Source organism: Caretta caretta, chromosome 1, assembly GCF_965140235.1.
Source record: "Caretta caretta isolate rCarCar2 chromosome 1, rCarCar1.hap1, whole genome shotgun sequence".
NCBI classification, from domain to species: Eukaryota; Metazoa; Chordata; order Testudines; family Cheloniidae; genus Caretta; species Caretta caretta.
In genome coordinates, this window is record NC_134206.1 from 315378021 (window position 1) to 315402714 (window position 24694).

A 24694-nucleotide genomic window follows, 5' to 3' on the forward strand; every position below is an offset into this window, starting at 1 on the left:
GTGTGGTGCTTAGTTGCAGTTGTTGCAGCCTATGGCTTTAGTAGCCTGTGTTGTAGATTCCAGTGGCGTTAGTTGTATATGTGTGGGCACTAGAAGATAATATGGATCTATTATAATGGAGAGATTTAAATAATCCCATTATCAGATTTGATAGGTTAAAAGTAAAGCCTGTAAAACACAGCATGTAAGGGCTGGGTTTTACTCCTGTCCTTCCCCCTCTCCTCCCAGGCAGTTTTAACTTTCATGCTATTAACTCTTCAGAAACGCAGGACAACAAATGTGAGGTAAGAAGTGGGACCCAGCAGTGGAAGGTGAGCCAAGTCTAAAATGGCAGCCAGTGGAGCAGGGTAGGGTCCTTGTAGAGAGAAGGCAAGTCAACTCACTGTTTCCAGCACAGCTCCTCCTCTCGCTAGCTGTAGATCCTCTCTTTCTAGGTCCACTCCTTTGCTCCCACTTTTTACTGCCAAAAGCCCCCCCACACTTCATATATCTCATTTTTCCATGAAACTTCCCTGCATTGATCATCACTCTCCTTACCTGGATATCTCCACTAGTTCCCAAGACTGCCATATCTCATCTATCACAGTTGTAATATAAAGGTTTCTGGAGCATGGATTATATCAGTAGAGCATAAAAGGGATGAGGGCTTCACAAGAACTTATTGTGCTGGGTGGATTTTGCCATAATTGTACCATCCTTCTAGCTGTAATGCATTCTGTGCTAGATTGTGTGACAACACTGGGCAAAATAAAAGTTTATTTTTAAAGAGGAGTCTTAACCAGCCTCCTATGTTTAGAAGACCTTTCTTCTCATCACCTCAGAATGGTTCCGAGCTGCTTATTAACTCCTCTTCAGACCTGAGGGAAGAGGTGGGCAGCCTCTGCTCTTTAGTACTAAAAGGAAAGAGAGACTCTTTAACTGCTTTGCCTTTGCTCCCGAGGAACCTTCTATACATAGACGTTAGCTGAGCAGTATGTCTGAAAATTCAAGACAGACGGTGTCCCGGTCTATATGTCTGTTTGCGTTATGAGATTAGGGTTGTTTTTTTTAAAGTATGATAGAAATGAGCAAGCCGTTGCTGAAAAAAAAACAATCCTGAATATGGGAAAAGAAATAATACTTGGGAGGCTTCATATCTCCAACATGGCTCTACTTACAAAATGTGTAGCAATGCCAAGTAGCACCAAATCTGAAAGGGTAATGCTGTGTGCCTTAAGCTGAGATGCCAACCTCTTGTTTGGCTTGTCTTCCCTCTCTTTCCATGAGGAAACACAGACCGCTTCTGACAGCAGGAATAAAATTAGTTTGTAGGTGTCACACATGCTTGCACACATCTACAAGGGTGGAATGGTCCTTTCTGGCTTCTGGAGTGGCAACAGAAGATCAAAACAGACAATCTAGTCTGTTTATGTGGTCTTAAAAGCTTCTGTTTTGGCATGGTTTTGGATCTTATTTATTCATTGTCTGTGGGTAGGTACTCTACAAGAATGCTCGTCAGACTTTTTAAGTAGAAAGAAGACATTTGTTTTGTTTTAAAAGTATCCAACTTATTCAGTATTTCTACACGTGGGGAAAAAAATCCTCTTTTAAAATAAATACAATTTCTGCTGTGTATTTCTACAGTTATGTATTTTTACTGATTCTTTCTTGGATACATTAACCTGCTGTTCTCCTACTGGGAAAGATGGTAATGTGCGTCTGTAATCCGCTTAGAGCACCCCTAGCATGTCAAATAGATTAAAGTTAAACATTCAGTGATCATTTTAAAAAATGTTATGGTTACACAAGAACATAAGCGTAGCATTACAATAGGAAATTAATGAAATAAAAGACAACACAGACCAGTTCAGTTCCCCTCTGTAGCAGTCTGTTGTACATAAAGGCTTGCATGTTGTCAAATGTTTCTAGTCTCTTCCCTTTTACAGCATCCTTTCATATGTGACTAGGTGCAGTAAAATTCCTTCCATACCTTGTAAATTACTACCAACCTTTCCACTTGAAACTAACTGTTAAGAGCCCTGCTCCACTGAAGTCACCAGTCCTTTTGGCATTGACTTCAGTGTAAGCAGAATCAGGCATAGGTTAACAATGACTTGAACATTTTCTGTCAGTTTTAACATAGCCATTACTGGTACAATGGAAATAAAATGCTCCTTCTAATTTCTCAATGTCCAGCCATCCCAAACATCTGGAATACTGACAGCTCTACACGTCTTTACAAATGAAATAGCAGCACCTGAACAGCGAAAAGCCAAACCAGTTTTCTTTCCTTTATCTGTCTGGTTGCTTGTTACTATGGCAGTGAGTCACAATATCAGACTACTAAGAGTACTACTTCTGGGGGAATTCTGTGCCAAAAAATAAAATATTCTGCACACAATATTTTAAATTTCTGCATATTTTGTCAAAATAACACAATATAATCATACCAGTTTCAATTATTTTGGTAATTTATTTCATAATATCTGTCAGCAAGTATGTCATTAACAATACAGACAACAAACATGATTCCCCCAGGAGTAGAAAGTTAAAGAACATAGAAGCTACCACTTTCAGCTAAAATGAGCAAATTGATTAACATAGTGACACTAAACTTGGGACAAATAATTCAACCAATAGACACACAAGCAACCATACATACCCAGAGTAGGCAATGTACTCTGCCATCCCTTCAACAAAGCCGCTAAAAACTTACCATGAGGTATCGGAAGACATCCCAGATGTTCAAGGAATGTTATACCTAGAAATAGATTAAACAATTAAGCCAATAGAGCATCTGCCTCGCAGAGCACCCATTACATAAAGAAGAAAAAATGGGAGTAGTAAAGCAAGTGGAAAAGAAGGCATCCTTGTTAGTCACAGAGCCCACAAGCTGGATAAACAGCATGGTAGTCACCGAGAAGCCAGGCAAGCTGTGTATTTGCATTGATGCAAGCAATTTAAGCTAGGTACTAACAAGAGCTCACAACCACATGCCTACAATTGAAGAAATATTGCCTGACTTAGCAAAAAGCAAAAATATACTCAGTACTTGATGCCAAAGACCGTTATTGGCAAGTGCTACTGCATAAGGAAAACAGATACGGAGCCACACTTTGGATGCCAGCAGGTAGATACAGATGACTGAGAATGTTATTGAGAATCAAACATGCAGCAAACGAATATTGACACTGCCAATGAGATGTACTAACAGGATTCACAGGCTCAGCATCATAGCTGAAGACATTCTAGTGTACAGAAATGGAGACGACATGGCAGTAGCTGTGGTAGATCACAACCACAACCTCATCTATCTGCTACAGAGAGCCAGGGAAGTAAACCTAAAATTGAAAAAAAAAGATTGACTGCTCTACCATACACAAGACATTTGCTGACCTTGCAAGTTCTAAGACCTGACCCTGAAAACATAAAAGCAATACAGTGGCTGCCCAACCTACAGATATTAAATCAGTTCAGAGATTATTAGGATATGCAAGCTGATAGTTTCTCCCAAGCCTCTCACATGTGTGCAAACACTTTAGGCAACTACTGGACGAAGTTGCGAAGTTGCGTGATGGTTACCTCATCACGACGCAGCCATCACAAGTATCAGAAAGCTGGTGACTAAGTATCCAATCCTGAAATACTATGTTGTGAAGAGGCTCCTACACAATGTCAGTGTGGTGGGGCTTGGGGTATCACTCGTACAAAAGAGACAAAAATGTCTAGTCACCAATGGAAAAAGAGACTCAAATTGAAACGCAATGTCTTGAGATCATTTTCATTTTCATATCATTTTCAAAAGTTTTACATTTGCATGTTCAAGGATGGCAAACCATTGAAGTAGAAAATGACCCTAAACCACTAAACATTTCTAAAAAACCACTGCTAGCAACCCCAAAACACCTTCAGTGTTTGCTACTGAAACTGCAGTGCTACAGTTTAGATGTACAGAACTGACTTCTTATCCAGAGCAGCCTGGCAGCATGAATATATAGTAACTGAACAAGAATATGGGAACGTGACAGAAATCTAGAAAACAAAGACAGATAGAAAAAGAATCAACCAAGCCAGTTATGTACTAGTTTCAAGGCAGAGACTGGAAAGAATCCGAGAATAAACCACAAGTGCTCATGTCTGTCATTCTGTCAGCATGACCCTACACCAGGGGAGAAGACTCACCTTCCTCTCAAGAATACTGGATCTATAGAGACAAGCTGAGCCTTGAGACAAGCTGAGCCTCCAAGTAGCATCTTGTATAAAGGCTATCGCTGGACTTAATACCATCGCGTAGACCATGCAGTGGACTTACCTCCTGGGCCAGTGCCATCTGTAAAGGTTTAGGCTGCCTTTGAAAATGCTTGTGCTAATGTGAGAGAAAGTATACTGTGACTATTGCTTGTTCCACTCCTGATTCTGCATCCACATGCCTTTGTAGGCTGTATTGATAATACATGCTTGGCACACATGCAGTAGCATGAGCCGTTTTCAATCTGTTTGCATCTTAACATTTTGGATCAGACATGGATGCCATGGGAAGGGGTGGGGTGGGAATTGGGAATTATAGGGAACCTAGAACCAGCATTACAGCAAGACAGCCCTCTCAACAGTTGTAAAGTGTGCCAAGATCCCCAAAGCAAAAGTGTTGTGCAGTTACTAAGTATCTAACCTCTCTCTCCTGTTGGTAGTTCATTTTGATACCAGCTGTGGTATCAGGCTGCCTTCTTTTCAGATAATTTGATGCTTATTGCTATCAAACAAGGCTAATGCAATTAATATTGCAAGTACATATTGAAACCATCTCAACATTCAGCAAGAGATTTAAAAGATCTTGTACTACACCAGCCAACGTGATTGCATTTCTGAAAAGTGCTTTTCATCAAACCATGAAGACACCCCGGAGCGTGTTTATTGGTCCATTAAGAAACACCTCAGGAAAAATCAAGGCACCCATTTCCCCGCCTGGTTTAGCATAATGAACCCTGGACAAGCAATGCCCACTTATTAGAGATCACCTCAAAGAATCTCAGATACGCAGTTCAGTACACGCTGTTATGCCATCTCTAGTAACACTTATATTTGTAGGTTTCATAGTATTTAGAACATTATTTTTAATAGTTTAGTACTGAATATTCATCTTCAGCCTCTCCATTTTATCTGTCTTTAAATTAGTCCTTTGAGGAGCTGTTAGTAAATGAGTTTGAGCTTTAGAAAAATAGGGATTAAAGTGCAACTTCTGTCCAAGTTCTGTCTCCTTCTTTACTGCCACCTACAGCAGCTCCAACAGGGATTCTTAGGTACCATTAACAGTGGCGATAGCCCTGTGGAAGCTTGCAATACCTGACTGCTACCCGTCGGGTCACTCAACCCCACCCCTCTTAGTCTCTTCTCCACTGCCCCATCCCCCTCACCGCTCTTCCTTCCCTTCTTCTTTCCATGTAGCTGATCCCCTTCTAACTAGACCACCCCAAAAACCAAAATTTTGGAACTAGCACGTTTGCAGTGATCACTTTGTTCATGGGGCTTGTGTTTCCCCCACGCCTCTCCCCTTCTCCCATGTCTACCTTGTCTATTTAGATTGTAAACTCTTTGGGGCAGGGACTGTGCTACCATTTGTTCAGTGCCTAACACAGTGGGGCCCCATTCTTGGTCGTCTCTTAGGCACTACCGTAATAAAGATGATGATTAATAATAATCACACTTCAAGTTCGATGCTGCACTCTGGTGCAGATACAGTCCTTAGCTCTGGTCTACACTACGGGGTTAGGTCGAATTTAGCCATGTTAGGTCCGTTTTAAAATGGATGCGTCCACACAACCAACCCTGTTCCGTCAACTTAAAGGGCTCTTAAAATCTACTTCTGTGCTCCTCCCCAGCGAGGGGAGTAGTGCTAAAATTGACCTTGCTGGGGTAGTGCAGACGCAAATCGACAGTATTGGCTTCCGGGAGCTATCCCGGAGTGCTCCAATATGACCACTCTGGACAGCGCTTTGAACTCCGATGCACTAGCCAGGTACACAGGAAAAGCCCTGGGAACTTTTGACTTTCCTGTTTGGTCAGCATGGGGAGCTCAGCAGCACAGGTGACCATGCAGTCCCAGAATCGCAAACGAGCTCCAGCGTGGAGCGAACTGGAGACACTGGATCTAATTGCTGTATGGGGAGAAGAATCTGTGCAGGCCGAACTCCGATCAAAAAGAAGAAATGCTAATATATTTGCTAAAAATCGCACAGGGCATGTTGGAGAGAGGATACAACATTACCTGTTAATCACCTCATTCTCTAATGAAGAATAGTCTGTTGTGGAAGATCAGTTCATAACCCTATTATTCTCATAGTTTTTTTTATTCTTCACATCCATATTGATACTGTCCTTTTCAAAATTGCCTCAAATTGAGACCCCCTTAATGGGGACTGATTTTTCAGAGAAACAACTCTCTAAAAATCAGGCTTTCATTTAGATGTTTCAAGTTAGGCATCCAAAAATACTAGTCATTGTTGAAAACTTAGTCTGTAATCACTAGAAATGTAAATAATTCCATTGTAAAGTAAAAACTTAAACCCATGTGTTTAATTAGTTTGTTGCCATTTCTTCCTTACAGCAACCTGATCCTACAGGAATAAGTCCAACAAAAGGCCCGCAAGCTGGTGGGACCATCCTTACAATCACTGGGAACAATCTGGAAACTGGTTCCCAGAAAGATGTTAGCGTTTTCCTTGGTGATGTGCCCTGCAACATGTACGTATGCAGCACTTAACTTCCATAATATTGACTTGTACTCCACTAGCACCAACCGAGATCAGAGCTCATCTATGCTAGGCATTGTGCAAATCTATTGTGAGAGGAGATCCCTGCCCCAAATGGTTTACCATCTCTAAACAGATAAGACGGACATAGAGTGAGAGAAAGGGATAGAACACAGAAGCGGTGCAAACAGAGTGATGGTTTGTGAACATTAAGTTGGTGCCATGATTTTGTTTGTTCATTAATTTTTGGGGTAGGTTTTTGGTTGTTTCTATTTATTCTGTGAATCACAGGGGACGGGTGGGGGAGGATGGAAGGTAGGAGGGCGTTAGCTTCAAGAAGGCATTAAGGGATGGGGTGGGAAGAGGGAAGGAAGCGCTTGTCTTTTATTTTTTTATGAAGCTTTGCCCTTATTAAAACTTGTCACTTTGTGACAGTAATACAGAGTAGTACAAAGCCTTCCCTCAGCCCCCCACCATTCCCAGCCATGTGGCCAGGGTAAACTGCAGCCAAGAACCAGCCAGAGAATCCAGCAGGTAGGAATAGCTACAGAAGCAGCCAGAGCAGGAACCTTCTGACAGAAAACTTTGAGTTTTGACTGGACTTTCTCTGCCCTGTACTGATTGGTTGTTTGCTCCAACCCTCTCCATCCCCCTCCTCACAATCTCTTCACCTCAGGTCACTCAACCCCACCCCTCTTAGTCTCTTCTCCACTGCCCCATCCCCCTCACCGCTCTTCCCTTCCCTTCTTCTTTCCATGTAGCTGATCCCCTTCTAACTAGACCACCCCAAAAACCAAAATTTTGGAACTAGCACGTTTGCAGTGATCACTTTGTTCATGGGGCTTGTGTTTCCCCCACGCCTCTCCCCTTCTCCCATGTCTACCTTGTCTATTTAGATTGTAAACTCTTTGGGGCAGGGACTGTGCTACCATTTGTTCAATGCCTAACACAGTGAGGCCCCATTCTTGGTCGTCTCTTAGGCACTACCGTAATAAAGATGATGATTAATAACAATGCTGGTAATTTGAGCCTTGTTTCCCCTTTTTTCCCCCTCCAATTTCCAGCACTGATTTTGGTGAACAAATAGTTTGCATCACAGGACAACATGACAAAGTTGAAGAAGTTCATGTAATGGTGCATCACGGAAACACAAAGAACAAATTGGATAGTTTAATGTTTGCATATAGCAAAAATCCTACCGTCACTAAATTCTTTCCAAAAAATAGCTTCAGCAGGTAATGAAATGTTTCTATTATAATTACGTTCATTCTTAGTAGATATGGGGGTGTGGTAGTTTTTCTTCATATGGAACTATTTAAATGAAAGCCAATATACTGTGTCTCTGCAGAAAGGTTAAGTATATGAGTCTGTACATTTTTTCCCAAACCATTGCCAACACGTTTTAATAATGTATTCTGTTTACTTCAAAACTTTAATAATACCTTTTTCAAAGCTAAATCTTGAAATAGGAAAATTAATTAACTTCTTTTAAAATACAGATTTCTTAAAGGAAAAAGAAAAGAGATGGAGATGTATTTAAGGAGAACGTCAATCTACCCTAGTTTTACCTTGCTTTTTAAAATTAATCTTATTCCCGTTAAAGCAGAAGTCATCACCTGATAACATAAAGCTGTCAAAATGTCCGTGTCCATCCATTTCTGAAACATGGCTTGCTCGGCTATTAATAAGAGTTGATATGATGGAAATAAAAAAGAATAAATTATGACTTGCCGGCTTTGTTCCAGTAGGGCAAGTAGTAGCTGGTTAAAAAGCACAATTGGAGTTCAGCAGGGTTTTTAAGAGATTTTGTGTGTCTGTGTGTGTTGTTTTTTGTTTTTGTTTTTTTTTTTAATCTACAGCCAAACTGGTGGTTTCTTCAGTTCTTTCTGAAAAGAAAAATACCGATAGCCTAAACATAAAAGCAAACAGGAAATCCCAACATGATACTTTGAACTATTTGACAGTGTACCTGTATAGAAGTCCTCCCAGAGTACTCCTCATTTCAAGGGCTCAGGACAAAAACTGTGATCTTTACTCATGGGCTTCAGCTTCTTAATATCTTAATCTTGCTGCCTAGTAGAGGACATCTTGGTATTTTCATATCCTGAGAGATTAGAGGGAACGAGCCCAATCTCAAATGCTGTCACTTTCTACCAAAAACCCCAACATGAGATGATGACCCGAACAGCATCTTAAAAGTTAAATCAGCTGTGACTTACCAGGCTCCTTGAACACGACCTTTTATGTAAAATAATGTTTAAGATTATTACCATTTAAGAGATTAGTGGGACAATAGTTGTCTTTCTTTTGTTTACTTGGTACATTTGACAGCGCTTTGTAATCAGTCTAATTTTCCCCCTTTATAGTCAGTCACTCCAGGGATTCTCAAAACTTTTGATAAAGTGGAACTCATTTTATTAGATTATTCTATGGATCACCTTCCCTCCCCGTCATGATTATTGGGATCGTTGGTGGGTGGAAATTTACGCTAAGTCTTTCTTAATTATTAATGCATCTATCAACTGCAACAAAGAGAGCCAACACCTTGTGACCTTTATTCCTTTCTATATAGGTTCTTATAACACTCATCAGCACACTATCAGAGCACCTTCCAGGAATGCAGTAAGCAACATGACTAATATGGCACATGTTTATTCTCTCATCCTCTCTCTTGAGGGAGATGTGCTTGCAGTGAAGTGTCCTGTTTTGGTAGGGGCTCTTTTAATATGCATGTTGCTATGCATTTATGTCAGAGAAGGTAAGGTTGAAGAAGTGCATCTTGCACTTGGAATGGAAGATGATGAGGTTTGTGGTGATCCTTAATTCCTGATGGAGTTCATTCCACAGTCTTGGACCAGCCCCTTAGAAAGCTTTATCTTCTGTTGTAGGGAGTTCCACTGAGCTGGAGGAGCAAAGTTGATGAGTATGGTCTTTGTCCCAGAGCTTTAGAGGCTCTTTGAAATATCCTGATGCCAGGCAATGGAGCACCTTGAAGATGAGGTCTAAGACTTGACTTGATTCTATGGGAAGCCAGGGTAGGGAGCAGAGGACAGGTGTGATGTGCTTGGGGTAACCAGCATTACTATAGAGATGCACTGCAGTCTTCTGAATAAGTGGGAGTTTAAGTGCTAAAGGTACTTCATCCCCAGGTATACTGCCTTACTGTAGTCCAGCCAAGAGGTCATTAAGGCATGAATAACTGAGGCCAGATCACTGTCTGTCATGATAGGGTAGAGTCTCCTAGGTACCCGGAAATGATGGAAAGCGTTACGCACAGATGCTGCTCTGTGAGAGCTTAGCCTCAGTGAGGAATCCAAGAGTAGTCCTAACCTGGAGACTGCATTGACCAGTTGTGGGTGTGTATCTTCAACTAAAGGAGAATGCTCCATGGCTACAAATTCTTCAAAATGCTTTCCTTTGCCCACCAGCATAACCTGTGTCTTGCTCAGCTTCACTTTCAGCCGGCTATTTTTCATCCATGAGCTGATCTCATCCAAGCACTGAGTCATTTTGGTAGGAACCACCAACCATTGTGTTAGGTTCCCCTGTTTGTGTAGTGTTCTCCCCATCTTCCCCACCCCTCTTCCGTGCTGCCAAAGAGTGATAAAGGCAAGGAAAAATATTTTAAACAATTTAAAAATGTCAATATAAAAATCACAAATAGGCCACGGGGTTTGGATCAGCTGTATCACTTCAAAATTTTATATCCATATTTGGTTTACTGGAAGTTCTTACATTTGATACCTAACTATTGTACAAGCACCTGCATGCAAAGCTATGCAAAAAATATTTTAAGAGGAAGAAGTCCTAGATGGAGCTATTGTATGGTTGTAGAACTTTACTCATGTTTGACTTGTGTCTGCTTTTTCAGTGGAGGGAGAAATATTACTGTAACGGGAACTGGGTTTGATATCATCCAGAGTTTCTCCATAGTTGTAACTGCTGAACTTCATGGGCCTTCCAGAAGGAAGAAGAGACAAATACACAGTCTAGACTCCAGAAAGGTAATTTTTATTTATTTATTTATTGGTCAGACATGCTGTCTTCATCATCAGTGTGATGTCTAAACAGAGCCTGATCCCAAACCCCATTGAAATCTGTCCACGGATGTCAGTGGGGTTTGGATTGGGCCTAAATGGTTTAAAGAAAACCTCAGGTACATAAACCCTGTCAATATTTGTACTTTTTTCAGCCGCAAACTAAGGGCCCAATTCTTCCATCCTTACTTACGTTGATTAGTACCTTACAATGCAAGCAAGCCCCCTTGATTTCAAAGAGACAACTCAAACAGTAAGGTACTTTTCAACATGAATAAGGGTTGTAGAACCGAGCCTTGAACGGGGCAACTGAAATTCTTTGGCAAGTCCAAAGTGGGATCATGTATCCTATCCCCTGTCTTCCCTACTGAGCTGTAGATGTTTGGACAATTCTGGACTCAAATCTAAACTGCTCCTGCTCTTGGCTTTGCAAAATCCAAACCCATTCAATTTGGGTTTGCAAACTGAAAAGTTCCTACTTTTTTTGCCCATTCCTGGCATATTCTTCCTGTAGTGTGTGCATATCCTTATACATGAAATTTTAAAACTACCCGTCCAGCATCTGATGCTAAGCAGACCCCTTCACTACAAATAACTGCAATATTTCTCAGGAAGACTACAGTTTATCACCTGATTAAGAAGCTAAAAATGTCTCTTTGATGGGGACATAGTTCAAAACTTGTTCAAAAACTAACGTTTGTTTTCCTATTGTCTATTTTCAGTTCTAATTTCAAATACATAATTTAACTTTTAAGAATCCATACAATTTTTGTGCTTTTCTTAAGACACTGTCCACCTTTCTTAGTCTATTTACGGCAACTACTACAACGTAGGCTAACAGATGAAGTTCTACTATATCTGGCCTACACTAAACTCATGAAAAACTTTTCCTTAGCAAAACTTTGTTTAATATTCTCAAGTGTTTCTCCCCCCTGTATATATTTATTCAAATATATAAAAAACCTCTATTTGGAGGTGCTGTAAATGCGGTCTGTCCACCATTTGTTTACTTTTAAGTTCACTTTATTTTCATTTCATTATATTATGGTAGTATCCAAAATGTACTAGAAGTCATAAAGATAGCTGCTGGTTTGTGTGTTGTTATTTATGTTAATGATTGGTTGAAGAGGGTTCCTAGAGTAGACTATTTGTATAATAGTACTTTTTTAATGTGTCAAGGAACACCTAATGCAAAGGATTGGGATGGGGAGGAAGAAATTATATATAAAAAAAATTCTACTGTTAGGATCCAGACATTTTCAAGCATGAGGTGCCTTAGAAATAAACATTCATTGTGGTGGAAGATAAGGTTTGTTGTGAGTTAGCTGGTTGGTGTTTAATGTATTTTATTCATAAATGGTACTGAGCATTTATATTAAGCTGATAACGTCTCTGTTATTTATAAATGCCTTGAAGACAAGTGATGTGCCCAAAGTTGCAGAAGAGTCAAAACCAGTCTGGATTAAAGCTAAGGCGTTACCACCCCAGCCCCACCAATCCTATGTTCTCAACATTAAATCGCCCTAAAATGGTTCAAACCCACAAAATTCAGATAATGACACAGACTTTCTGCCAACTTCGGGAGTGTTCAGACCTTCGGATTTTGCTTTGGGCCTAAATACTAACCCACACTGAAGCGATGATTTATTTTTGTCCAGTGATTTTTTTCTTTTCCAAAAGTATCTGAGAAGCCTCACCTTTTTTATTTAACTTGGTTGTGTTGTATTTTTAGGTGTTAAATGTTCAGCAGCAAATAACATGATCTAATCAAAACCCAAAATGTTTTGTTTGCTTTTTAGTTTGAAGGAAAAGATATTGCAAAAATCAATGAAAGCACAATAGTCTTCTCTTCTCCACCAATATTAGAGGATCCAGAAAACTATAGGATTACTACTCTTATTAAAATGGATGGTTACAATTTGGTTCTAAACATTGAGAACAATGATTCCTTTAAATATGTTGCGGATCCAACATTTGAAAACTTCACTGATGGCATCAAAAAACAAGTCAACAACGTTATTCATGCAGAGGTAAACTTGACAAGACATGGCTGGTTCTAGTTTTATCATTATAATAAATATATAGGTGTGAGATTTTCCTTTCATCCTTAAAAACTGCATGCTGCCCTCCACTGCTGGAATCTGGAATTTCCATATTAGCTGTGTTCCCACAGAATTAATAGATTTCCTCTGTGTGTAAAAGCCTGGGGGTATTTTTTCCTCCCCCTTCACATTGATGTCAGAACTACATCCTCTGTTGAAAATGAACTGTACAAAATATTGTGTAACTTGTGGATTGCTTCACCCGTGGCTTTGCAGCTAAAATGACTTAGCCTTATATTTTCTGTCTAGGGCAGTAATCTGAACAAAGCCATGACGATAGAGGAGGCTCAAGCTTTTGTGGGGGCAGAACCCTGCAACATAAAAACACTGACTGACAAGGATCTATATTGTGAACCACCAGTAGTACAACCTCAGCCAAAGAGAAGGCAGAAGAGGGATACAATCAATAACTTGCCTGAATTCATTGTATGTCACCTTCCCTGCAAGTTGTCTTTAATAGCATGTGTGTAGAGAGGAGGGTATGGAGTACTGTGTTTGTGACACTGCTACAGTAGCTTCCTATTTGCATGGGTTTATTTTTCAGTGGCACATTATATAAAGGAAACTATCTTGTGACTCCACTCCACTTCCAGATTCTGCCTGCTATCTATAAAAGGATTGTAGATAAATAGAATGTCCCAAGATGTTGATTGCCGCTTTTATTAAGGGGTCCAGTCTTATGCATACTCACAACTAGAAATCGGGTTTTCTATCTTGACAAGTCCCGTTACAGTCCATCACTATTCTGGGTAGTAAGTGCTTACAGGATTGGGCCTTAAATTCCTTTGTATAGTAATAGGTTTTTCTTTTCCTTTTATGTAATAAGGGCCAACTTACCTGCTGGAATAAATAGGTGCTGCTCCATTAATTCATTAACTTCATTGGAGCTATGCCAATTTATGCCAGCAAAAAAATTGTATCTGCATATTATACCTGTTTGGCAATCTGGACTAGGAATTCTATAGATTATAAAGATTACTAAGAAACTAAAGCATGGCAGCTAAATTATTGAATAATCTTCTAGTTACATTTCTGAGGCAGGTATAAGTATGTATTTAATTCTTCAGGTGAAATTTGGCCTCAGAGAATGGATCCTAGGAAGGGTGGAATATGACACACGTGTGAGTGACGTACCCCTGGATGTGATTTTGCCATCTGTAATTTTTCCTATGGTGGCCATTATCATCATCTCTATCTACTGTTACAGGTAAGATAGTTGGATGCTATGGCTGTCCCAAAGCTCTGAAGGAGAAGGCTGATGGGGCAGAAGAGCAAACTGTTCTCATCTGCAAAGAGAAACCATCTTGATCACTTAATAAACTAAACATTTTAAAGGAAGTAGCTGGATAACATTTGTACCAATAATTCCCCTCACATAGACCCTTTCAGTGGTATTCCTTGGTGCCAGTCAGCCCAGTATTCTTTCTCTGCTGTAAGCCCAAACAGATTGGCCCAGGTTTTCACACTGCACACTGAGGGGGTAAGGTGCGCACACACAGTCTTGAAATTGCAGCTGAAGTGCCTTCATGCTAGTGAAAATATTGCTGCTTTGCATGTGTATTAGTCAATGTTTAAGCTTCCTTTGTCAACACTCTGTAGACCTGAGATGGTTGGATCTGTCTGAGTGGATATTCCGGCCTTTACAGCTGAGCCACATATTACCACATACACATTTCATGACTAATGGTGAAATTCACCCCTTTGTGGAGTGCCAGTATCAGAACTATACACCACCTAAGTCCTACTTGGGGCCTATTTTGCAGTCTTAAGTGGGATGTAAGTAGCGTATAAGCTTGGTGGATTTCACTGTAATGATGCAAAGCTGTACAACTGAGATGCAGTGCTTTATAGTATTTGCCCCTGTACAATGTTGAAACTCCCTTAGATCTCCCATAACCTGCTCAGTATGATCCTGTGCATGTACTGACTTAAGCCATGTCTATGCTCTGGATGTTACAGAAGCACAGCTACAACACTGCCACTGTGTTGCTGTAGTGTAGACACTTCTTACCGTGACTGAAGGGGTATTTCTGGCCATGTAACTAATCCACCTCCCCAAATGGAAGTAGCTAAGTCAACAGAAGAAGTCTTCTATTGATCTAGCCACACCTACACCAGGGGTTAGGTCATCTTAACAATGACATTCAGGGGTGTGAATTTTTCACATCTGTCAGCGTCGTAACTATGTTGACCTATCTTAAGTGTAGACAAGCCTTAGTCGTGACTCAGCAGCTGTTGTGGAATGTGCTGTGAGTGCTTATTGCATTCTCTGTCCAGCTTGCACAAGTGAAGTAGCTGTGTTTAAAATGTGCTAACAAATGTATCCTAATAAGGTTAAAATCATTGGGCCAGATCATCAGCCGATCTGTGTAAGCAGTTTCATTGTAGAGCTACATCGATTTACATTAGCTGAAGATCTGACCCACTATCTCCTCCACTTTCGTTATTAAAGGTAAAGAGGAAAAGAAACAGTCTTCCTATGATCCCTCAGCCTTTCCAATCAGTGCAATTGCAAAATGCTTTACTTTTACCGTTAATAACTTTCAAAATCGTACTTTATTCCTTAAAGACGAAAAAGCCAACAAGCAGAACGTGAATATGAAAAAATCAAGTCACAGCTTGAAGGATTGGAAGAAAGTGTCAGAGATAGGTGCAAAAAGGAATTCACAGGTATGATTGATGTTAGATTTCTTATGGACCCTAATGAGAAATCCTAAATTGGGCTAAAACTACTGCACTGTCTTGCTTAAACTGTTTCTTGGGTGTAACTACAAGCCAGTATAACTACTCTTGATTGCAGACATCAATGTACAGTACATATTCTTCTGACAATGAAGGCCATAAATAAGATTAAATAGAGTGAAAGTGATTAAAGGAAACAGGTTTTTAGGGTAAAGATAAAATAAGCACAAGGAATTAAATCAGCAAATGGAAATAGAAACTATGTTTTTTTATGATTACTATTAAAAAGCTGCCACTGGTACTGAAAAGTCACCTATTTCACAATAAGTAACTGTAGTCTGTATTTATGCTGTTGATAAAATGTGACACATTTTATTTTAATAAAAATATTATGTTAGGAAAGCCACAAAATATATGAATTGGTGCGCTATGAGTTTATGAAGATAGACTGCAATATCTTTTAAGTCTGGGAAAATCAGAGAGAAGAAGAAAATGTACCTCTTTGTAACGGGAAATAATGGAACCTGATTTGAGGAGCTGGTTCATTCTTTACTGTATGTAAAGAGACATCACCTGAAGGAAATCAATGGGAGCTGTAAGAGCACAGCACCTCTGAATATCAGGCTACTTATTTTGGTGTCTAATTCAGGCACCCACGTTTGAAAACTTTGGCCTAAGTGATTACCTTGACCTGTCATATCACCGTCTAAAATACACTATTTGTTTATGCTGAAATAACCTATCTTTGCTTCTATAACAAAGCATCTTTTTTTCCTAAAGAGAAATTACTTGTTTCTTATTAACAGAGATGGGCTGAAAAAGTGGTGGTTGAATCTGAATTTGGCTTAGATTTAGCTTTGGGAATTCAGGGTATGGGTTTGAATTGACTCTGTAGATAATCTGACAAGATTTCTGCCATCTTGAATAGTGGAAAACTCATAAAATCTACTGTTACCCTGAGATTTCTGCCATTGGTGCCGAAATTGTCTCAGAATAGTTTTTTTCCCATTATACTTGAGTCACATCTGGAAAATTGGCCTGTTCCAATTTTGGACCCTACCCAATACCAAAGCTCTGTAGCAACTGTTTGGACTAAGGGATTCAGCTTCAAAGGCCACTCTGAAATTTGAAGGGCTGAAGATCAAGGTCCCCGTTTGGAGCCATCTCTGCTTATTAGACTCCCTTACCAGCTGGCCTTTGTAATCCCTCTTCTTTTCTGCCCTCGGTTTCTCAAAGCTGTTTCTGGAATGTGAAGCTGCCTGTCCCCTGCCAGGACTCCCAGAAGAGTGTAGGGAGTACTGGTGCCTGCTGGAGTGTGGGGTTCATCTCCTACTCCAGCACAGCTGCCTCCCTGGGCACAGGAGAAACACAAATTGTCTCTAACAGTGTAATCTAGCACATAAGATTCACGTTGTCTTGGCTAGTAGTAAAGTAAAGCACTTAAATGAAAGTAGTTTCTAGATGCATATAATATTGATTATGGCAAATGTAGGAAGAGGAGTCTTCCTGCATGCATCAGAGCAGTCATAGTAAAGGAAGTGATGATTAGGGTAGAAGAACACACACAGCACGAAGCTTGAAACCATGAGATGTTTTCTTTCTTAGAATTGGCTGAGTGTAACAGAATAAAGAGAACCAGGATAAATTACGTGGTCAAATAAAAATTGCCACGATGACAGGCCATTATATTAATTAACATGGTATTCTAGTCAGTCAGCAATATCAGACAACTGGAAAGCCTCCAGCTGAAATGACCACTTTGTGGAAAGGTGACCTCTAATTGCTTTTTGTGTCAAGAACTTGAAAGCTCACAGAAGTGTTTTCATCATTTTCAGTGAATTATTTTACCTTCTTCCTTTCTACCCTTCTCCTAATAAAATGATTATTCTTTGTACTTCCTGTTGCTCTTGCTCCGTGGCTCAACATCCCAACTATCATGAAAAGAATTAAAGGGCAGCTTTCACAGTGATGTGGACTGAAAGGAATAGAAAGTATATAAACACAAGAAAAGTAGTTGGCAACAATTTCGTTCTTCCCTTTGCTGCTGTGTGTGTGTGTGTGTGTGTTTTAAGAAGAGCTCTCTGCATAAAGCCCAGCATTCAGTAATTACTGATCCTACAGTAAATTCATGATCCTCCACATATCACATTACAATATCCAATAAGAAAATATTGTAATGATGATGATTAGCATATGTATAATGATGCTGTGTAGGAGCCCCAGTTATCAATCAAGCCCTGTTTGTGCCTGCGTACTGTACAAACAGAAAACAATGAGATTGTCCCTTCCCCAGTCTAGGTAACTATAGGTACATCTTCACAGCAAGCCGCAGCCTGTGATGGCAACCTGGCTCAGAGCCCAGGTTGACAGACTCAGGCTCCTGCTATGGTGCTAAAAATAGCCATGTAGACATTCGGTCTCTAGCTGGAGCTCGGGCTCTGAAGCACACCCCCTTCCTTAGACGTCTAAAGTCTGCCCAGCTATTATTAGCACCTTAGCATGAGCCCCAGGAGCAGTCTGTAGACCCAGACTCTGAGACTTGCTGTCACAAGCTCCAAATTGGTGAGGAGATATACCCTGTGATTCCTCAAAGACAGCCCTGTCAGTGTCTCAACAGGATCATCTGGAAAGAAACTCTGAGTTGTAGGGAACATGCTTTGGCAATTGGTAAACATACTATGGAAAAAGTGAAATGGAAGTGGAAGGGGAAAGGATTCTGAATAAGTTTGATCATTGTTTTCCCTGGTATAAAATGCTTTCATTGTCAGATGACAACAAAAGGTACTGTGGTTTCTAAAACTAACTCTAAAACTAGGAATATTGTATGTTCTAGATCTAATGATAGAGATGGAAGATCAGACCAATGATGTCAGTGAAGCAGGAATTCCTGTGCTGGACTATAAAATGTACACAGACAGAGTCTTCTTCTTGCCCTCAAAAGATGGAGAGAAAGATGTAATGATTACTGGGAAATTGGATATTCCAGAGGCTAGACAGCAAACTGTGGAGCAGGCTTTAAATCAGTTCTCCAATCTACTGAATAGCAAATCATTTCTCATAAATGTGAGTATTGAAGTAAAAGTCACTTTGAGCTCACCCTGTATTTTTCAGAAAAGTCTTTTTGCCTGGTATGTATGTATGTACATGTAGAGTCACGCATACATTTTTAAGCACAGATGAGCCTAAAGTTCAGCTCTTAAGTCCATATTTAGGCGCCTAAAAAGTGGCCTGATTTCAAGATTGATGAGCACCCACCTGCTCCCAAAGTGCTAAATCTTGGTACTCTTGTAAATCAGGCTGATTTTTAGGTGGCTAAATATGGAGTGAGAAGCTAATTGCAGGCACCTGTTTTTTTTAAGCATGGCCCTAATGCTCGTTACTTAAAAGTAGTGTTGCATTCTGAGGCAGAGGAAAACAAGATCTGAAACTTACAATGTATGTATTCAGCTTGCAGTCCTTGTAATGGAAGTGGAAGGGTTTGGTTTTTGTTTGGTTGGGGGTTTGTTGCGGGAAGGATGAAGGGAGGTTAAACTTATAGTGCAGAGGTTTCTTTAAACAAAAACATCCTTCATTGTGTATTACTTCATACTTTATCGAAGACATAGAAATATTAGTTGAGTTAGCCCTGAAGACAGTGTGTTTAAAACTCTCTCGCACGCAGAGAGAGAGGAGAGTTGTAGATAGTGCTTATTTATATGTAGTTTGTCCAAAACTTAGAGTGTTTTTTTTTCATGCTGTACTTAGAAGACTAACATTAAGACAATCGGTGTTTTGGGTTTTCCCCCTTCCTACCGTGCCAGATATGTTTTGACCTGCTCTTGAAACTTGTCATGAATCATTTAGACTCAAAGCTAAATCTGCTTTTTCTGTTTTAGTTTATTCATACATTGGAGAAGCAGAGGGAGTTCTCTGCCCGAGAAAAAGTTTATTTTGCATCCCTATTGACTGTTGCTTTACATGGAAAGCTAGAATATTATACTGACATCATGAGGACATTGTTCTTAGAGCTGATGGAGCAGTATGTTGTGGCCAAAAACCCAAAGCTGATGCTCAGAAGGTTTGAATGATTGTCTTGTTTTCCATAGTCCTTCGTTTTTTGCAACATTGTTACATTTACCGTGTGGTGTTTTTCAGAGTGTGTGTGTCGTGCTATAGACTGTCTAGAAATCATCATGATGATGACCTGCCCGAGCACATTAAGGAACAAAAATGGATAGGATTTACTTTTTTTAAGAGCAACTAGAGCCATTTGTCGTGTCCAAATAATTTAAGTTAGAGCTTGGAAGCATCTTGCGCAAACATCTATCCATGAAGAAAATGCAATATTGAAATTTTTGTATGCTTATCATCTAATTTTATACCATATCATCTCCATAATGAATGCTCTTAAACAATTTTCTGATGCATCTCCTTCAATTAGATAGGTCTGATTCTTACTCCTAAATACATTACAGAATTTAATCTTTGCCGTGTATGTTTTGTTTCAATTAGTTTGTTCCCCAGTAACTAAAGTGTAGATTTCTTTTAAGCACTCATTCTTACAACATGGAAACAAACTTCTGATTTTGAATATATGATATGTACCTTCCAGTAAAAGTAATGAGCTGAAAGTATCTAAGAATGTTGAACAGTGCAAAGCATTATCTAATGCAGGCGCATGCTTTAAAGAACCTATGTAAAATTATTGCATTAGGACAGCAAGTGCTGTTAATGTAGAAATATTTTATTTCAGGCAACACTTTAAAAGAAAATTGCCTTCTTGTCAGCAAACATTTTCGATATTCATATTTTTTAGATCAGAAACTGTTGTGGAGAGGATGTTGTCTAATTGGATGGCTATTTGCTTATATCAATATCTGAAGGTAAGGGATGAAAACTATGCATATACTTCTCCTTCATTAAGTACTAAAACATATGGCATTGATTATACCTTCCATTTTTTTATTTTTGTTTTTTTCCCTTAAACAGGACAATGCTGGAGAACCTCTTTATAAATTGTTCAAGGCTATCAAACATCAGGTGGAAAAAGGCCCAGTGGATGCTGTGCTGATGAAAGCCAAATATACATTGAATGACACAGGGTTACTGGGAGATGATGTAGAGTATACACAGCTGGTAAGCAGCTCATCTGCTCAGTCATTAATTTATATCAAATCTTTTCCTCTTGAACACTGTGGAATTTAAATTTATATCCGTACACTCTTTCTATAACAATTAATGAGAGCCAAGATGAACTATTAATGTGGGCAATAGGTGAAGAATTAAGAACTATATAGAAGGGCTTAGAAGCAAATCCCCAGATCTGAGCACCCCCAATCTCTGAAGAAGTTTGAGGGAAGACTCCCAATAGCCTGATCCTCTCTCAACCATTTTATATTGGTTTAATTCCATTGATTTCTGTGGAGTTACTCCTGATTTACACCAGCATCAGTGAGACAAGAATCAGACCCTATGAATAGTCCCTAACTCTAATGGTGCGTATCGGGCTACTTCTTTAGGCATCTAAAAATGGACATAACCATCTAAATCTAGTCATCTGGTTTTGAGACTCTTGGCTTGTTTGTTTTGTGCATGATCTAATAAACGTACATAATGCTCAGAACTGTCCTCGGAAGAGTAGCACGGGATTTTCTTTGCCTTGAAAGTCACTCTGATGTGATTACTCTGGCTTTATTATTGACACAGCTAGCAGCCTTTCCCATTTGCCTCTGATTGTGAGACGTGCAATGACAAATCTGTAGTGCGGATGAAACTTAATAAAAGCCTTCATTAGGTGTTTGGTTAAAAGCACATTTTTGATATATTCCTAAGGGATTTGAGTGGGAGGGCAGCATGGGAAGCTTACCTTATGAATTGTTCTTACACACAACCTACAGCAACTGTAGTTAACAGACTGCTTGGGGGTGGGGGATGGATAAAGGAAAAATGTAACTTTTTTAATGTACGGTTTTGGACTCCGTGAGGATTCCATGTTTGTCTGAGCACACCTAATAGTTCTGCACAGACTGGACAACACGATTTACATTGTATCGTGTTTAACGAACAAGATATTTTTGTATCGTACGCCATTTGTGACTTACTACAATAATTCTTTGAAGTTGGTGTCTTTTAACTCAAAAAATGGCTTTTGCAATTAATGATTTATGAATGCAGTATCAAAGAGAGACGTGTGAATCCAATCAATTCTGAGCCAAATTAGAATAATTCTCATAGATATTTATTGTAAACATTAGACCAGATTTGGCCCGGATTTCATTGCATTCATCAGTTGTACATATAACAAAACAATCACATATCCTTCACAAAGAAGTAGGTTAATATTGCTGTATAATATTGGGATGATATGCCTTTTTTATGATTTTTAAAAAAATGTGCTAATTATGCCAGTGTCTGAATTTGGATAGACATTTATGTAGCACTCACTGCCTTAGGTAGATAAATGCAAATTTAATTTGCACACCTCTGCCTGAAACTGAGAGATGAACTATATTGTGCATGGTATTTATCCATTTTACAGTCATTATTTTTGTTTAAAAATTGGGTATGTTCATCAGTTGTTACACTGACACACTACATTTTCAGCTGACAGCAAAATCATATATAATTAATAATATAAATAGGGAAGGGAAGAAGAAATACAATTAGCCTGCAAATTCTGTCTAGGGACAATGAAAACATGTTTAATTTCACTGCATTGCAGCACAGTTTAACTACATAAAATAATACATGAAGTGCAGGGATCACTTCCACCAAGACCGTAACTAAGAGAGAGGGAAGTTCTACTAGCCAATTAAAAGAGAAAGAAGCCCTATCTAGACATTTCTGCTATCAAAGTATGCATGTGTAGCAGAGTCCATGAAGATTCCAAGAATTTTGCACCGCCTTGACCATTGGAAATCAGGTACCCTCCATAGAGGGTGAGGTCACAATCCCTGCTTTCCCCTTTCAGGACTTTATCCTTCCTTTTTTATTTTACCTGGACTGAGATTATCATCTGTATGCTGTGGGCACATTTAAAGTTCATTCTGGGTTTGGACATTTTTCAAGAGATTCTCTCCTGTATAAATAAAATGGGGGAATACCAACGGAACCAATGATATCTTGAGATCCAGAATAAACTACTTAAGTGTACTCTCTGTAATTGAGGGTTAATGTGACAAGTAATAAATAGTAAATTGACTCTTCTTTGCGTATTGCGTTATTGGATAACCTAAGTGGTACACAGACATTGGATGGTCCAGCATTTTAATACGTGCCTGTCTCTATTTGAAACTTTCCTTTAATAAGTTCCCAAGACACAGTACAGATGTCATATTAGATATCAGTGAAGAAGGGGAACATCCAATCTGTGCCTTTTCTATTTTATCATAATAGAAAGAATGGGCTGGAATCTAGAGTAGCTAGTTGGCTGGATATTAGTGAAGAACTGTGCAGATAATCCACGTTGCAAATGTACATTGCTGCGTGGTGGTAAGACTGCACAGTGTATCTTGGGCACTGCCTGGATTCTAATCATCAAAAAAAAACCAGAGACTGGAATTGATATTTTTGAATAATTATGCATATATTTTTCTTTCATAGACAGTAAATGTGTATGTACAAGATGGAGGCACTGATTCTGTACCTGTGAAAGTGCTGAACTGTGATACTATTTCTCAAGTAAAGGAAAAGATAATAGACCAAGTCTACCGAAATCTGCCTTGTTCTCAATGGCCAAAAGCCGACAGCGTTGTTCTTGGTAAGTAGTTATTTTTGGTGCTGTTGTAATAATAGCGAAAACACTAATTTGATGCTCTTATGTTTCCTGAAATGTTTCAGTAAAAGTGATTATTGAAATGAAAAAAAATCATTCAAAGGTTTAGTTCTTGAACTATTAAGCTGAATCTACCACTAAGCGTGATGCTCTCGTACTTACTATATTGTGAAATAAAGCGTGTCCTTATTATAAAATGCCTAGCCTTTGTTCTTTGCCCAGTCTCATAAAAATGCACGGAGCACATTAATAACTCTCGGTAAAACCTATCAGAACCAATGAAATATTGATTGTTTCAGTTACTAATTCATGTGACATTGATAACATGAACAATTAATTGATGTAAAAGTAAGGACACAAATTTTCAGAATTCAGAGTAACAGCCGTGTTAGTCTGTATTCGCAAAAAGAAAAGGAGTACTTGTGGCACCTTAGAGACTAACCAATTTATTTGAGCATGAGCTTTCGTGAGCTACAGCTCACTTCATCGGATAAGTGACTTGTAACTTTGGGTCTGTCAGTTTCTGGTTGCCCACCTTGAGGCAACTTAAAGGGACCTGACTTGCAGAAAGAACAGAGCACCCACTCTCTGAAAATAAGACCCCTTTAAGGTGTCTCCAGTTGGGTGCCCAAAGACTGACACCTCCAAAGTTACTAGTCACATCTGAAAATGTTGCCTTTAATGTTTTAAACACCAACTGATACCTTATCAAAAACTATGAAAAATAGTTTTGTGACATGTCCACTAATGCCATAATTTAAGGGGATAAAGTGTTTATTACTTTTTTTCTTTGGTGCATTTGCCTAAGAACAGATTTGTATTTATCTGTTCCACAGGAAGTCCCTAATCCTCTGTTTTGGACGGGGTTGCCAGGCATCCAGTTTTTGACCAGAATGTGCCAACCCGGCTGTTAAAAGTCTGATTGGCAGTGCAGCTGGAGCCCAGGGCTAAGACAGCCTCCTTACCTACCCTAGTTTTGCACAGCTCCCAGAAGCAGCTGCCAGCTCCTTGCAGCCCCTCGGCGCATGGGCAGTCAGGGAGGCTCCACGTGCTGCCCCCGCCCCGAGTGCTGGCTCCACAGCTCCCATTGGCCAGGAACCATGACCAATAGGAGCTGTGGGGGCAGCGCTTGTGGGTATGAGGACAGCGTGCGGAGCCTCCTTGGCCACCCATGCGCTCAGGGGCTGCAGTGCAGGGACCTGATGGTCACTGCCTGGGAGCCATGGTAAGCACTGCCAGGATTCCACACCCTAACCCCCTGCCCCACAAACTTGACTCCCCTCCTGCACCACAAACCCCTCATCCCTGGTCCCACCCCAGAGCTCACACCCTTCCCGCACCCCAACCCCCTGCCCCAGCCTGGAGCCCCCTACTTCACCCCCAGCCCGGAGCCCT

At 39.8% G+C, this 24694-nt stretch overlaps 1 protein-coding gene across 3 annotated transcripts in view; it reads left to right on the forward strand.

Moving 5' to 3' along the window:
- PLXNB2 (plexin B2) overlaps window positions 1-24694 on the forward strand; it is a 338143-nt gene that overhangs the window by 290819 nt on the left and 22630 nt on the right. For all 3 annotated transcript variants that reach the window (XM_048836863.2, XM_048836862.2, XM_048836861.2), the window contains 12 exons: window positions 6581-6717; window positions 7790-7960; window positions 10597-10729; window positions 12562-12792; window positions 13114-13290; window positions 13932-14071; window positions 15434-15534; window positions 18380-18609; window positions 19422-19603; window positions 20342-20408; window positions 20515-20661; window positions 23128-23284. In XM_048836863.2, coding sequence (XP_048692820.2) covers window positions 6581-6717; window positions 7790-7960; window positions 10597-10729; window positions 12562-12792; window positions 13114-13290; window positions 13932-14071; window positions 15434-15534; window positions 18380-18609; window positions 19422-19603; window positions 20342-20408; window positions 20515-20661; window positions 23128-23284 — 1873 coding nt within the window. The remainder of the gene's footprint in view (window positions 1-6580; window positions 6718-7789; window positions 7961-10596; window positions 10730-12561; window positions 12793-13113; window positions 13291-13931; window positions 14072-15433; window positions 15535-18379; window positions 18610-19421; window positions 19604-20341; window positions 20409-20514; window positions 20662-23127; window positions 23285-24694) is intronic.